This window comes from Convolutriloba macropyga, chromosome 2 (genome assembly GCF_964194025.1).
Source record: "Convolutriloba macropyga chromosome 2, txConMacr16.3, whole genome shotgun sequence".
Taxonomy (NCBI): domain Eukaryota; kingdom Metazoa; phylum Xenacoelomorpha; order Acoela; family Convolutidae; genus Convolutriloba; species Convolutriloba macropyga.
This window is the reverse complement of record NC_134469.1, coordinates 60,470,735-60,486,026: the sequence shown is the minus strand read 5'-3', so window position 1 is coordinate 60,486,026 and position 15,292 is coordinate 60,470,735. Positions and strand designations below refer to the sequence as shown.

Sequence of the window (15,292 nt, the reverse complement as noted above, 5' to 3'; positions counted from 1 at the left end):
TTTCTAAGTCTTTTTGTAGAGGTATTATTTAATATAACATACTTGAAGATTTTATTGTTTTCATTATTCGAAATTATTTGTTTTCAAAAAATATAAACGTATTTTAAAGTTGCCGTTCTTGTTGTCTACTTGTTAATGAGTCTCATTAAGGACTGATATTATGTTTTTGCTAATGAAATTTAAATTAATCTGTTTAGTTTAGGTTTTATTTGACGCTATTTTGATTTTTCCAATTCAAAAAATCATTGTTTTGAATGTAAATAATGTTTGTTGTTACTTGATTGTGTTGTTTGTCTTGTCTCGTAGTCTTAATAATGGCAGGTCTCATCGGCCGTGTAATGTGGCGTTTTTTTACTTTACTAAGTGATTTCACTCGGAAGCAACTCTTTTCATACACCAAATTTCTTAAAACAATTTTTGATTTTTTGAAAGTTGTCTATCTCTTCCTCATTTGGTATACAATGAAGCCAAAAATGTGGATGAGTGGGGTTGGTTAATTAGGTGCGAACGCGAGTTACCGAGCCTCATTGTTTGCAATAGAAGGTAAAACACACAAAGTGCTAAGAAATCGCGTTTAGACTGAAGGGAGAAGAGGTAAATTTATCGCACGTTCGCTTGTTATAGATTAATATCAAGTGATCTGTTGGATATTCTTCAAACAAAATTGTACAAAGTAAGCGATATGCTTTGTTTTAATCGAAATTATATGTCACATAATTCTCCTGAAGACAATAAATTCATACCAAACTATTTAGTCGTTCATTTGACTTTGATTTTTTTGTTCTTTAGCTGGAATTAAAATAAGAATATTCGGACAGCAGACATTAAAGAGTAATAAATACCACCGTTAGCTATTGAAAGAAGTTTGGGAGGGGTAATTTTGAAGATTAATTTTCGTGTATTCCTGCAAACAATGTTTTCATTGCTATAAATGTTTTGATCCTTGCTAGTGAAAATGACTGATGTATCAAAATAATAATTTTATTGTTGTCGAGAATTACCAGTCACAATCGAGAAAGAGTAGTGTTTTGTGATTGGCCTATTTATCTAGAAATCACTCAAGAAAATTCCCATTTTTTGAAGTAGAAGTTAAAAGAACAAATATACTCAGAAATCGCGTTTAGCCGGAAGGGAAAAATTTTTTGTAAACTTATCGCATGTTCGGTTGCGATAGATTAATATTAAGTTATAAGTTGGAGCAAAAAACTTTGGCATCTGAAGCAAACATGATTTTTTACTTGAGAAAAAACTTGTATCTCATTTTAAATTTGACAGGTATATAAAATAAACAAAAAATGCAGAATTTTTCGGTCATTAAAAAGAACGAAATCATGTTATTCAGTTTAATTAGTGTGATTTTAAATTAATCTAAATGTGTTTCCTGTTTACTTTCAAAATAATCCTTAAAAATTTTCTCAAGCATTGTCCTTTCGGATAAGGTTTTCAAATCAAACCTTTGCGTAGGCTACTTTCATCTGTTAAATACAGCAGTCATCAGTTTTATAACATTTTTCGTTTGTTGAGAGTTTGGTGGTTTGACTATTGAATTCAGATAATTATTCATTCTGATCTTGAGTTACAGCAAAGTGATGAGACAGTAGATGGCAATTATTTGGAAGCATTTTTCCAAGGTAACGCACTATAAACAACTTTAGAATTTATATCGTTGGAACGGCATCGGAATTGTTTCTAACCTACGGCACTTAGTTTGTACGATCTAACAGTTGTTGATCAATACATCCACCTGATTATACGCTATCTTCTTATAAATCATCCAAATGCATCATATTGCTTTTACCATGCCAAATCGATCACCATACCGTTGTTTTGGTTTTAAATAAAATTTGATCAAATCTTTGATTTGCATATTTATTGCGCTGTATCATTTTATATACTCTTGCTGTTACACAAAATTTGGTGCTGGTACAATTTTTTTCGTATTTTTTCATGTGCAGTTACAACTGAATGCAATTAAGTGGTCAACACTGCTATCTTAAATTTTTTTAACTTCAGCCTTAATTTCAGGCAGGTATGGAGTGAAGTGTTGGAATTAGTCAGAAGTGTTCAATGGAGGAGCTCAAAGCCCGAGGGAGATTGATGAGTGGCTCTTGATGGGAAGCGTCGATCTGCTTGCAGATGTCAATAAATAATTAATAGAAAAAGTACGCTTTTCCATTCAGTGTTCAACGGCTCATAGTTCGTCAAATATTTCGCCAAATTCTTTACTGATGGCAATCCGACAAGAATATATATGTATATTTTGTACTACACTTCAATTGGTGAAATTGGTAATTAATTATAACCAGATTGTAGAAGCAGTTGAAGAAACATAAAAATGAAATGGAAAAGGAGCATTATAAAGGATTACGATTAAAATGAGGGAATTTTTGAGTATCTGTAGCTTTATTTTGAGAAAGGATGCGTGGTATTGTGCGTCCTCGCATAATATTCCGATCCATCTCTTCCACCAATTTCTGACATCGAAAAATGTTTACTTAATTGCCGAGAATTTTTTAATACGTCTCCACCGATTATTCTTCAATGACCTCAATTTCATCAGCTTCGATCACTTGGAGGCTATTTTTTTAGTGACGTCATGTTTCATTCTGATCATTGTTAGTTTGGTAGGCCAATAGCAACGTTACGTTACGTGACTTACCTCACTCGAAAAATTTTGTGATCTTATGTATAATTGTAAGTCAATAGAGCCTTATTGCTTAGGTGATCTCTACTATTTGATGGAATTTAATGAATAAATGTTAACGACCCCGCTAATCCACAGTTTTGGCGTAATCGTCTACCAAATGAGGAAGAGGTAGCAAAATTTCACGTATTGGTGTACCAACAAAAAATAGCCTTCAACTCAAATTACTGAGTGCAATTAATAATGCCGCAATAGAGGTCCGATGAGACCTACCATTATTAAGACTACGAGACAAGACAATCTGCAAAAAATAACAACAAACATCAATTACATCCAAAACTTAATGTCGAATTTTTCTTAAAATACTTAATAACCAAATTAGCATCAGATAAAGCCTAAATTAACTTGTGCTTTCTTAAAAAGATATGAGACCCGTCCTTAATGAGACTTGGAAAAAAATAGAAAAAGGACAAAAGAGAAAATTTATTGAAAACACTTAATTGCAAAGTAATTAAAACCATAAGCTATCAACTGAAATCATCGTTTCTTCATCCGTCCAGAGGAAACCATTGAGACCACTCAGAATATATCCTACGTTCACGAAAAGAGCGACGAATACGGACAAAATTCAATTACATTCTGAGAGAAAACTGTGTCGAAGCCGCTAAAATCATAAAAGTACTGTCTAAAAAATTGTGATACGTTCAGTTCTGCATTCTTTTTGGACGCCACTAACGTGATATGTGACGTATCAATAATTTGGTAATGTCACAGGACAAGAAAAAAGAACCTCAAAATAAGAAAATTTCTAGAAATCAAAAGTTGTGAAAAGTCAAATTATCAATGCCCAATAAACTATTATTTACACTGTAAAACGCAAACAGTTTTAAGATCTAATGCATGAGAAAGAGAATGCAAGCTATCTTTGCTGAAAATAAGCTATAGATCGACCTAAATAAGAGAGAAAGTGGCGAAGTTCAATAAACCGTTCTTTTTTTGAAATTGAAAGCAACCAAAAAGATTTAGACTGAAAAATATGCGATTAACTTGTATCTCATTGAGAAGCGGACCGGAACTTTTATGAGTGAGATCAAGTTAAAAGACATAAAAGTTACAAATCAGTCAGAAAACAAAATGTCAAACAATTTTTTGCTCATACTCTGAGCTGAAGCCATAAAAACAATGAGCTATTCACTGAAAACATAAGTGTTCGTGGGTTCTCATTTGCACGTTAATGGGTTCTGGTTTAGCCTTGCTTTTAATTTATTCTGGTCTTTAATTAACATGAAATTGAGGAAATATGTGTAGATATCAAAGATAGCGATCCATTACAATCGAAATATTTTGGATTGTGAAGATCCACGATTAGACGAAACCAGCCTTGCTAATATTGCTCGTCCGTTTAGAAAACGTAATTGCTCCAAATCTTATGGATATAACTAATTTGACAAAAAATGTCCAAATATAATTTATGCTTTTTGGAATAATTATCCATTTAAATTAGCCAAAACCGGCAATATTTTATTTCCATGACAGTCTTATATCAAGCTGAAGTAAAACTAGCACTCTTTGGAGGTTAAGAAATTTGTGGCAGCAATTTTTAGGTGCGTATATTCGACAAACCTAAAGCGGACTAAAGATGCTTATTTTGCGCCAATTTGAATTTAAAAATGCTGAACTTTGAAAAAACTTAGCTAGCCTTTTTTGCCAAAAATTTGGATCGAACATTTCTAAAACAGTCTTCTATCTGAAAACATCGGAAATCACTCAAATGTTCAGAGAACTTTAAACCTCAATAACTCCGTGGAGAAAAGACGAAATTCAAAATAGTCTTAATTATGTTTTCTACGCTGGACGGTCTTTCTTATGTTTCCACTCACATCTTTCTGCGATGAATATATCTTTGAACCAAAATTGACTCAACAAAAAACCAGCTGAGCATATAGTTCTTCCTCCACTTAAGTGGGTCGGCACAATTACGCAAGTAATGCTAACTGAGTTTCGTGTTTTCAAATTTGTCTACATGCGGATGCTCAAGTCCAGTGAATGGTTTAAGTTTATAATTTTGTTTCTTCACAAGTGTTCTTTTTCATCAATTCTGTCTTGATTTTTCACTCTGTATTCAGATACTGCACCACTGAAATGTATCAAATGACGATGAGATGAAGATATATGACAACTGAATTTAATTTTTTTTTGGAAATGTTCCTTTTTGCAAGATTTTTTTTCTAACAACAAGATCATGCACGAATCTAGATGATACATGACTTTTAATTGTGTGTAATATAAATAGTTTAATGATTATTGAAAATACCTGAAGTTTTTCTATGCCATTTTTTTATTTGAAATATGAAAATCTAGTACGATTGGGTAAGCTTGCCACAATCTACTTACACATATTTCAATATTTTTGTGACATTTGCTTCAATCAACGTGTGAAACTACGTTTGTCATGATTAAAAAAAGTGACAACAATTGCAGGTACTAGTGTTTGTTGTAATATGAGCAAGTTGCTTTAGGTGACAAGAAATGTTGATTATTTTTTCAAATAATTACTTTTTGAACTATTATTTTTTGCTCTATTTATGAATTGACGACCAAATATCGAAATAGAATGGATCGCAGATATTGAAACGCGCGAACATAATTGACTGAGCCACGTCGTTTTAATCGATCCTTCTCTCTTTATCAATATTATATCGAGGTCGATTTTATCGAGGTTGATTTATACTTCACAATAATTTTTGGTATAGTTGTGCGTGTTACACTCAAATTGGTCGCCTTTTTAGTTTGCGTTGATTACTGTAGATTGTATTTTAATGGAAGTTTGTAAATTCAGGCAAAATATACATTTTGAAACTGTAATGCATTTCCATTAAACATTGATTGGATCAAAAAGCGGAGGGAGGCGATGACTTTATAATGAAGAAAAACATATTGTGGCGTAGAAAAAGGGGAAAGCAAAAAAGAAGAAAATTTTACTTAATGGACTTGGGTACTCAAATATTGATAAACCAGTTTCAGGGCGGTTTTTTTACCTCTTGTAAGAATTCATACAGGTTAGGAAACAACTCCTTCGGAACTGCTGATAAATCTAATTAATTGGACCACGCTACTTGAATCAGTTGCTAACACGGAACCCCGATGTAGAAATATACTCTTTAATTAAATGGTTTATTTCAATCATTAAGGTCAAAACTGGCACGAGTAAAAGATCATAACGAAAGAATCAAACTTGGTTGTACTAAAGGCCAGCGGTTTTTTATATTTCTTTAATAATCTGTAGTCTTAAAAATTGAATCAAATTTATCAATAAAACTTATCTTTAACAGCATTCAATGCATGCACGGTCTGGTCTGTATACCAGCTCTGTGAGTCAATTTTAAATTCCAGAATAATTTTTTGTGCGGTTTATTGTTTTACGAGAGATGTCTATTTTTCTTGAGCGGACAGCTGAATTGCGAATAGGGCAGTGAACTGATGAATTACAACAGTTCGTCCTTTCAGATTCTTGGGAAATTGAAAAGAGATCTTTGTCTTCTTTTGTCTATTATTCCCATGTCAACTTGTGATCAGGTGATGGTGAAAGAGATGGGGGTACTATTGTTCAGTCAATGACCGAAAAATTATCTGATTCTTCTTCCTAATTTTTAACCCGCAGTTCATTGATCGCCTTGTTGTGGCGGTCGCTGATAAAGTAAGAAAGAGTTTGATTGACTCTCTCTAACCTGAAAACGCCATTCAGCTTTGTTTGCAAATTTAGTCTTGAATAGTTTTGAGAGTGTGCTGATTAAGTTGATACGTATGACTTCTCCTCTCTACTATTGGTTTCTTGTATACGAGAGCATTGTGTTTATCTTGATAAATACGGTCCAATGTTGATTCAATCAGCATAGCGTATCAGAAACACTTCGATTATTAATTCTATCCAACAGAATCGAGTCAATTGTTAGTTTGTTTGGTAGGCTCAACTATCGCCCTTGAAATTTACATCAATTCAGCTCATTGTCGTAACAGTAAGTTTTGATTCTTTCCTAGATTGTTCACACAATTTAAGGCATTGTCAAGAAGAAGTTTTGTCAGGTAGAGGATACAGATTATTAATTGGTCTCGAACGAAGTTTTAACCAATTATTGTATGCGTGAGTATCTTTATGCAAAAGCTTTGTTTGACCATTTTTGCGCTTTTGCTCTTGACCTTTCTTTGACTGCTCAATTGACTTTTTCACGCTTCTGTTTTTCATTTTTGAGTGATCTCAATTGTTCTCACTCAGAAGTAAAGTTTGTTGCTACAGTAAAAGCAGCAGAGGAAATTACAAGGGCCTGATAGCGGAGAAGTGAATGGTTGTATCGAGGATTTCTGAGGTCGCGGGTTCCAATCCCACCCTTTTCGGATTTTTTGCACCCATAAACAAAAATTATCTAGGCTACTGCCATTGAATTAAATTGTCCTGCCTGTCGTTCAAGAGCCATTTGTCCGACTTTAGACGCTTTATGTTCACTAGTCTCTACGTATGCGATTCATCGAATTTGTTTTGAGGAGGCAATTTCAAGGTGTGAAGGGAGGTTCTTAGTTGAAAGTTTGGCGCCTCCCCCCCCCCTCTCACTCACCCAACCCCCCCCCCCCCACACACACACACACACAAACCCCCCGTCCACCCTCCTCTCCAACCCGGCAATTTTGACCGCTCATCTCCCACAACCCTACCCCCATCACTTGACCCCTCCCCCCACTCCGCTCAAACCCAACTGATGCACCTTAAGGCCGCGCTGTCTACTACTGAAGTACGCCGCTTGCCGGGCGTTTGAGAGCAATTCACTCGACGTCAGCCGATGATGTTTGTATTTGTCATCTTAATGAGCAAAACTTCCGAAACTGGTGTTGCCTTCTTTCGGAAGTTCCCCTGTGTCCCCACCCAACTGATCCCATGTGCCCCCACCCAGCTCAACACATGCCCCTTCAATTAAGCGAAATCTTTTCTTCCTAAACCGAAGCTAGCTACTGAAGAAATCAACCAATCCCCAGTCGTTCAAGAGCAATTCGTCCGACGTTAGTCAGTTGTTCCATTTGTTTTTAGACTCAGGCTTGAGGTAAAACAAGTAATTTACTAGTGCGCCATTGTGTTTCAGGACAGACTGTACTAATTTCCTTGTTTAAGTGTGCATTTTGTACTTAACATTTGTTTTCAGAAGCAAATCAAATAATTTCTTTTTGATTCTTTTCAAATAAAAGTTGCAATAATTGTATGAGAATGTTTATTTTTTATTTAAAAAAATTTTGCTTGACCCTTTTCTTCTAGAAATTGTTCAATTTCACTTGTGTAAATTTTTAACGCTGGACTTTTTTTTTATTTTTTTGGGTGATTTGAAATACGCGCATTCAGAAATATGTCACTTGTTTTTGCAGCATATAAGTTTCTCTAGCCTAGGTCGCTTTCTATTTTTTTGCGTCTCCAGTCGTTTGAGAGCATTTCGCCTTTTTTGCGTCATTTCAATTGTTTAGTTTTTTGTGCAGTGAGTGAAGTGGCATTTGGCTTAAATTGTTTAGAATAACAGTAACTTTTGTGTCATGATTTTTTCAATTTCGTGAATTTTTTTCATTTTGAACAGTTAGTGTGATTAGAATCCCATTTTCAATATATAAAACTCCTTGTTTTGTTGTGTTGTATTTTTATCGAAGGTTTTGATATAATTCTTTATTTTAAGAAATTAAAACGTAGCTCAGTTATATTGTCACACTATTTGCGTTCCAACTTGTCAATAATTTGTGAATCCAACTTCCAAAATTTTTCCAAACTGTCTTAAACGTTAACTGTTCTCTAAGAAAATTTCTAATAAAGATTAGATTCTTTTGTCCTTTTTGTGTCTCTCATGCAGCTGATGAAATCAATGGGTGGCAGTTTATTTCTGAAAACCAAAAGAGCGTTAAAATGATATCAGTTTTTCACTTGGCTGTGGTCTATAAGCTCTGATAACATTTTTAGCCGTTAGCTTTGTAGTTCAATTCTAGTACCTTGCTGAAGCGTGCTACAATGAACTTTCCCCAGCGCCCGTTGTTAGATCAATTATTCTGACGTTGGTTATGCTTTGATTGACTTCTCTGTTTGTAGATGTTTGTTGTTTTTATTGGTAGAAATAAGGAGAATTAGGAGCTAGTTTAAGTGAGGAGTCTTGGGAACTTAATTCCATTTTTTCTGTTTGTTCCGGGCCATTTTGGTTGTTACCCTAAGCTTCTGATTTTTCTCTAATTTGAAGTAGTTGATGAATTCATTGATTTGAATCGATTCAAGAAATAATAGAATGATTATTCACGTTTTTTTGACTTCAGAAAATTTTGATTCGGATTGCAAAAACTGCGCAAATTTGTTTCCATTTTGTGCAGACACTATTAATATGAGGTCTTGGTGTTTTCTTTCAGCTCTTCTCTGCCATTATTTTCAGAGAGCACCTTAAAGTAATATTGGGCATGACTGAATCATTTTCCGGTTTCAAAAATTAACTTGTGCTCTATGTGGTGAAAATTGATCTGAGGTTTGCGGATATGAGGGTCGGAACATTGTGCGAATGATTTTTACTACCCTCCTTATGTATAATATACCCGAGATGACCCACTCGTAGGTGCAATTATCCACAGGCCAGTTCAGAGGTACTGGAAGATTCCAACGAGTTTTGCACGCTCGCATCTTTTTGTTTACCTAGCTGGAGTGATTAGCCGGTTGTACTGAGAGCCACTATGTATGGAGTGTGAAACATTTAGTTATAAAATACCAGTACCACTGTGGTTCCCAGATTTAATATACTAAGGAAATTTCATGAGTGATACAATATCCGCTCAACATTTGTCTCATTTGTGACATTTGTTCAGTTTAAATGTCTCATTAATGTTAACCACTTGTCAATGAACTATATGTTCCCAATGAACGACCCGTGTTTGAATTTGAACTAGTGTCAACTAAGTTTGCCGTTGAAGGAAATTAAATTTGGCTCATTTTCTATTAAAACTGAATTCAGGACAGTGTTAAACCAATTAAGTTACACTTTGCACTGTCATAGTTAGAATGAAGCCCTATTATTCGTCTCTAGACCACAAGTCCAATATGGCGCGGGGAGAAGACGATCGGAAGGCTTTGCATGACAACGAAGCCAGAAGAGATGACAACCCGTTTGGGGCAGGGAGAGGGGCTGCGCAAGGTGGTCCATTGGTGACTGCAACCTTGTGCTTTTCCATATTCGCTGCCGTATCTGGAACTGGACTCACATTTGGATTCAACACTGGCGTTCTCAACAACCCATCTGTAAGAAAGCTAAATTTAGGTGACATCGCCTAGTCAAAGTCGTACTTATTTCAATTTGTCATTCCTTGTAAAACTAGGCTTTAGCAAATTATTTACGAAGCGCTGCTACGTTTTTTAGAAACAAGAAACTACTTCATGAGTTAAAAGTCCGTTGCGTGTTTCCTATGTCGTCACGGGGTATGAGGAAAGCTTTTATTTTGTGATCTGAGGAAATCGCATGGAACTTGAGATAAAAACTACACGTTATGCAAGTTGTGGGGTTGTTATGATATTATCGGTGTTCTTAATTTCTTACTCTATTGATCTGTCTCTGAGAATGCTAACAATCCGGTTTGAAATTTGAGAGCAAGCAGTATTGCATTCATCAAATCTTTCCTTGCGATTTTAAAAAATTGAGCATGATAGTGAACATTAGACTTGAGTTATAGGTCAGTATTAACGGATAACTCTAATCTTATGAATCTATTATGAGATGTAAATCAGGAGATATTAAAATGAGATTAGCTTGGCTGTAATGTATTCTTACTGTAGGGCAACATCAAAGACTTCTTCAACCAGGCCAAGTACGAGAGGAAAGGAGAATACTTCACTGAGAATGGTCTCATCTGGTACTGGTCATGCTGCATTGCTGTATGGGCCCTATTCGCCATTGTTGGATGCTTCCTAAGCAGTTCCCTCACCTCCTATTTTGGGCGGAAGTATACTATGCTTCTCAACAATATACTTCTCCTAGTTGGTACTCTTCTCCAGTCCTGCTGCAAGTACGTCAATTCCTACGAGATGTTCTTCATCGGCAGACTCGTCATGGGTAAGGATACACACATGTCGGTGTAGCAAAAAACTAAATCATTTAGACCTTTTTGGATCCATCCAATGAATTTTAAACTCAGTGTTTCACTTTAAGCTTAAACTTGTGTTATTTTTCACCTGCAGTGGTAAATCGGTTTCAAGTTCTTCCGAATCGTCCTGTCTCTGTTCTTTCTAATCGCTCCAACAAAATGGGGGAGGGGATTATATATTCGAGGGCCGCTTTTATCTTCAGTCCAATTTTTACTTTTGGTTCACGCATCTTAAGCAAAAGAAAGAAACAGCATTTTGTAACCCTTAAAGGTTAATTTTGTCTTTTAATTACTCTCAAGCGAAATTTGAAGCAATTATTGTAAAGGTCTAGGTCTTTATGCAAAATTTTGCTTGATCGTTTTGACTTGTCCAGTGACTTTTATGCCCTTGACGTTTTCGTTTTGCGTGATCTAAATTTCTCTGTCATTCACAAGTATCAGCAGCTGAAGTCAAGTGACGGCAGTTTATTACTAAAATTCAAACTAATAGAGCTCCGAATTTTGAGTATTTGTTTCTCCTTAAATTTTTTAGTGGTATATAATTACCTCTAATGACGTCATTTGAAGCCAGCTTTGTGAATTTAAATACTCATCGGCTCACACGACTAAATCAGTTTGCAATAAATTCAAGCTCCCACTAGCAGTTTGAGAGCAACTGTATTAGTCGGTTATGATTATAAAAAGAACTTTCAATTATATCGCAGGTTGAAAAAATGAGAGCTGTTAAAAAATAAAAAGAAAGGAAAGGACGTGGGGGAGAATATTAAATTATTCTAATAATTTAGTTGTGACAGTAATTTTAATACATTATCTTTAAGACTTTTCTGGACTATAAAAATTTGCATTAAAACAAAACTAAGTGAAAGTTTCTTATAACGTTATAAAAGAACAAGTATTCAAAAGACAAAACAATCATTTCTTTTGCTTTTAACGGGTTCTGTTGCTTCCTATTAGTCACTTTTTTTAAAGTTTTTAATAGTTTAATAGCTGCAAACCGATGGTTGAGGTTGTTATTGGTCGTCGTGTTTTTGTCAATATGATTTTTGTAACGACCATATGACGTCACAATCTCTTCAAATCTGCTTTTTGTTCGTGCAATCTCAACTGGATTGCGTGTTTGATCTCATTTTTCACTCTTAGTGGAGAGTAATTTTTTGTTCATTGGCGTGATTAAATTTTTGGTCTCATGTGACTTACCTCTCTCTCTCTCTCTCTCTCTCTCTCTCTCTCTCTCTCTCTCAAAAATGACTTTCTCAGTCTGATATTGACTTTAATTCAAAGAGATAAGATCAAGTGAGTTAGTATCACTCTAATTGAAGGGCATTTGAGGGCAGCTAATAGAAATATAGTATTGAGTATTATGAACCGTGGAAATTGAAATAATTTTAAGAGAAGACGCTAAAAACTCGAAAGTTTGGGCCAAGTTTTTAATTTCTTCTTGTTTTGAACTCTTAGACTAATGTTTTAAAAATACTGCCTTGTAGTTTTTTTCTCTGGTTTTACTTGCACGTAACGGAATGCAATGGACAACTTTGATATTCCTGATGTATTAAAAACTATAAGGAACAAATTTTCCTGAGAAAAGAGAAAACACCATTCGAGATACTACGTTCATCTATTTGCAGGTTTCTGACGCTTACTCTTTCTGTGAAAGTTAGGAGCTTCTTTTTGTAGACAGAGGCAGTATTTGAGCATTTTTTTAACTTCTGCGATTCAAGAGAAAAATCAGTTCTGTTTTGCAATTCAAATGATTTAAAAAGTATTTTTTCCCTAAATACTACAAAATTCCAAAATTATGTCCTTCAGGTTTTTAAGGGGTCTATTTGACAAGGTTGAACTGATCACATATGGGATGTTAGCAACAAAATCAGATAAAGTAATTTGTGAAAGTTTGTTTTTCAAAACTGATCCGTTCTTCTCTACTGATCCAAAATCGATTGATACTTGAGTTAATCGAGTTTCAAAAACGTCTGTTTTGCATTTAGAAACTTAAATAAAAAACGTCACTTTTCTTTCGATTTGTAACGTAAACATTGAAAAGAAAGGAAAGATCTTTTTGAGTAGTTTGCTTTTAATTGCCCAAAATTCAAAATTGCCCATGAACAAAAAATGAATGAATTAAAAATGACTTGCAGATCATTTTTTGCGGAAAATACAAAACTTGATATAATTTTCGACTCTAACTTTTGATTGTAAAAAATTTTCAAATGAGGATTCTGATTTGTTCATTTTTCTAAATAAAGTCGTACTCAAGGTTGCTACTGAAAAATGCTTTGATTTGAGCTTTGAAAAATTGAGACGTATATTAGAACATTCTGTGCTACACACAGTCTTGCACGACCCCTGTAGTTTAATTTGTGGAAGAGTTGTACAATTCATGTTTTATTGTTTTTGTTCTTAAAATAGATTTGCTCCGTTTTCAGGAATTCAAAGTGGTATTGCAACGTCAGCCTGTCCAATGTACTTGTCAGAAATAGCCCCTAAGCAAATCAGAGGAGGTGTGGGAGTCATTTTCCAGTTGACATGTGTGCTAGCCATTCTGGTGTCTCAAATCTTAGGCTTTGAATCCATCCTGGGCAGCAAAGATCTCTGGCCTATTCTGATCAACATGAATCTGGTACTGGGTCTGATGCAGTGCTTAACTCTACCCTTCTGTCCCAAAAGTCCTCGATTTCTGCTTATTAAGAAGGAGGACAGAGAAGGAGCAAGAGCTGCTCTGATACGTCTGAGAGGGAAGTACGCCAACATAGATGAAGAAATGAGTGAGATTATGGAGGAAGACAGAAAGGAGAAATCCGAACCTCCAGTATCCTACCGCGATCTCCTCTTCATCAAGTAGGCTATCTTACATCTGCGCTTGTTTTCGTCTTACGTAATCTTGAGTCATTTAACCCCCCCCCCCCCCCCCCGGACTGAAGCAGGCTGTCGGATGTTTTGGAAATGAAAATACGGAAGCGAAGTGCACTTTTTAATTGCTCTTGAACGAAGTTCATTGCAATTATTGTAAACGTGCGTGTCTTTTTATGCAAAATTTTTGCTTGACGGTTTTGACTTTTCGAGTGACTTTTACGCCCTTGACTTTTTGCGTTTTGCGTGATCTAAAATTCTCTCTCAATCACAATTTCAAGCAGTTGAACTCAATTGGCGACAATTTAACTCTAAGAGTCAAATGAAAAGTGCGCCGAAACTGGTGCCATTTTGCCATTTTTCACTTTAAATCTCAATAGTGGTATATCTTAACCTCTAATGTGGTTATTTGAAGCCCACTATTGAATTTCTTAGTCCCATTTAGACTCCCCACCTCCAAAATGGTGCCATTTTTCACTTTAAATTTTATTAGTGGTATATCTTAACCTATAATATGGTTATTTGAAGCCCACTATTTAACTTTTTAGTCCCATTTAGGCTCCCTCCCCCCCCCCCCCCCCCGGACTGAAGCAGGTTGCAATTGATTAGAGCTCCCACTAGTCGTTCGAGAGCAATTCTTCCGACGTTTAGTCGGTTATGTTTAGTTTTGCAGAAACTTAATTAAATTTAGCATAGCTTGGACCTATCAGCTTTGCATTTAAATTTTCAGCTATCTCCGACGACCTTTGATAATCTCGTGTGTGATGGCCATGTCTCAGCAGTTTTCTGGGATCAATGCGATCAACTATTACTCTGCTCCTATTTTCGAAGCGGCCCTCCCGCAGAAAAGCTCAGATTTCTCCAAGTACATGGTAGCGGTGAGTGGAGGCGTCAATCTGGTAATCACTTGCATCTCTGTCTTCACAGTGGATAGACTAGGACGACGTCTTTCACACCTGGTTGGACTGGGGGGAATGGCAGCTTGCGCACTGGTGGTGGGAGTGCTGCTGAGTGGGCTGGAGGTAGATTCCGGACAAGTGTGTCATGGCGTGGCTCCAACAGATGGCACCAACTACGTATCCATAGTACTCATCTTTGTATTTGTCGCTTTCTTCTCCATTGGACCTGGGGCCATACCCTGGCTAATTGCACCGGAACTGTTCACCTCAAGTCCCAGACCCAAGGCCATGTCCATTGCTAACACAACTAACTGGCTCTGCAACTTCACGATTGCCCTTGGCTTCGATCCCTTGAGAAAGGCCTTGTGCGGGTGGGTTTTCCTCATATTCTTCGCTCTTCTGGTGATTTTTATAATTTACTTGACTTTGAGGCTGCCGAATGTGGAGGGTAAGTCTGCTAGTGAGATTGTACAACTGTTCAAAGACAAGCCAACGGGAGAGGAAGATGTTCCTATTATTTCACCTACCAACAGCCGAGAGCCCACTAAAGCTTGACACAAGAGAAGAACTGAAGGGATCCATTACTTATGGTACATCATAATCATGAAATCAGTTTACTTAATTCGATTTTACTACCAATTTTCATTTCACAAATTTCCGAGTGACTCACATATATTATCTAGATTTTTGTGTCTATTTGTTTCTTAATGTAGCTTTAGTTGGTGTGTTGATCAATCATAATGAGAAAATTTAAAGTATTTTTCTACTA

At 35.8% G+C, this 15,292-nt stretch overlaps 1 protein-coding gene across 4 annotated transcripts; it reads left to right on the top strand.

Moving 5' to 3' along the window:
• Positions 1-1,984: 1,984 nt before the first annotated feature.
• LOC142334568 (solute carrier family 2, facilitated glucose transporter member 1-like) lies at positions 1,985-15,292 on the top strand. Of its 4 annotated transcripts, none has more exons than XM_075382699.1 (5): positions 1,985-2,138; positions 9,727-9,938; positions 10,470-10,746; positions 13,201-13,612; positions 14,355-15,292. In XM_075382699.1, the coding sequence occupies exons 2-5, from the start codon at positions 9,741-9,743 to the stop codon at positions 15,076-15,078; spliced, it is 1,611 nt and encodes a 536-aa protein (XP_075238814.1). In that variant the 5' UTR covers positions 1,985-2,138; positions 9,727-9,740; the 3' UTR covers positions 15,079-15,292. The 4 variants fall into 4 exon arrangements, with proteins under 4 accessions (XP_075238814.1, XP_075238811.1, XP_075238812.1 ...); XM_075382696.1 differs by having other exon boundaries at positions 1,986-2,162; XM_075382697.1 differs by lacking the exon at positions 1,985-2,138 and adding an exon at positions 6,473-6,660.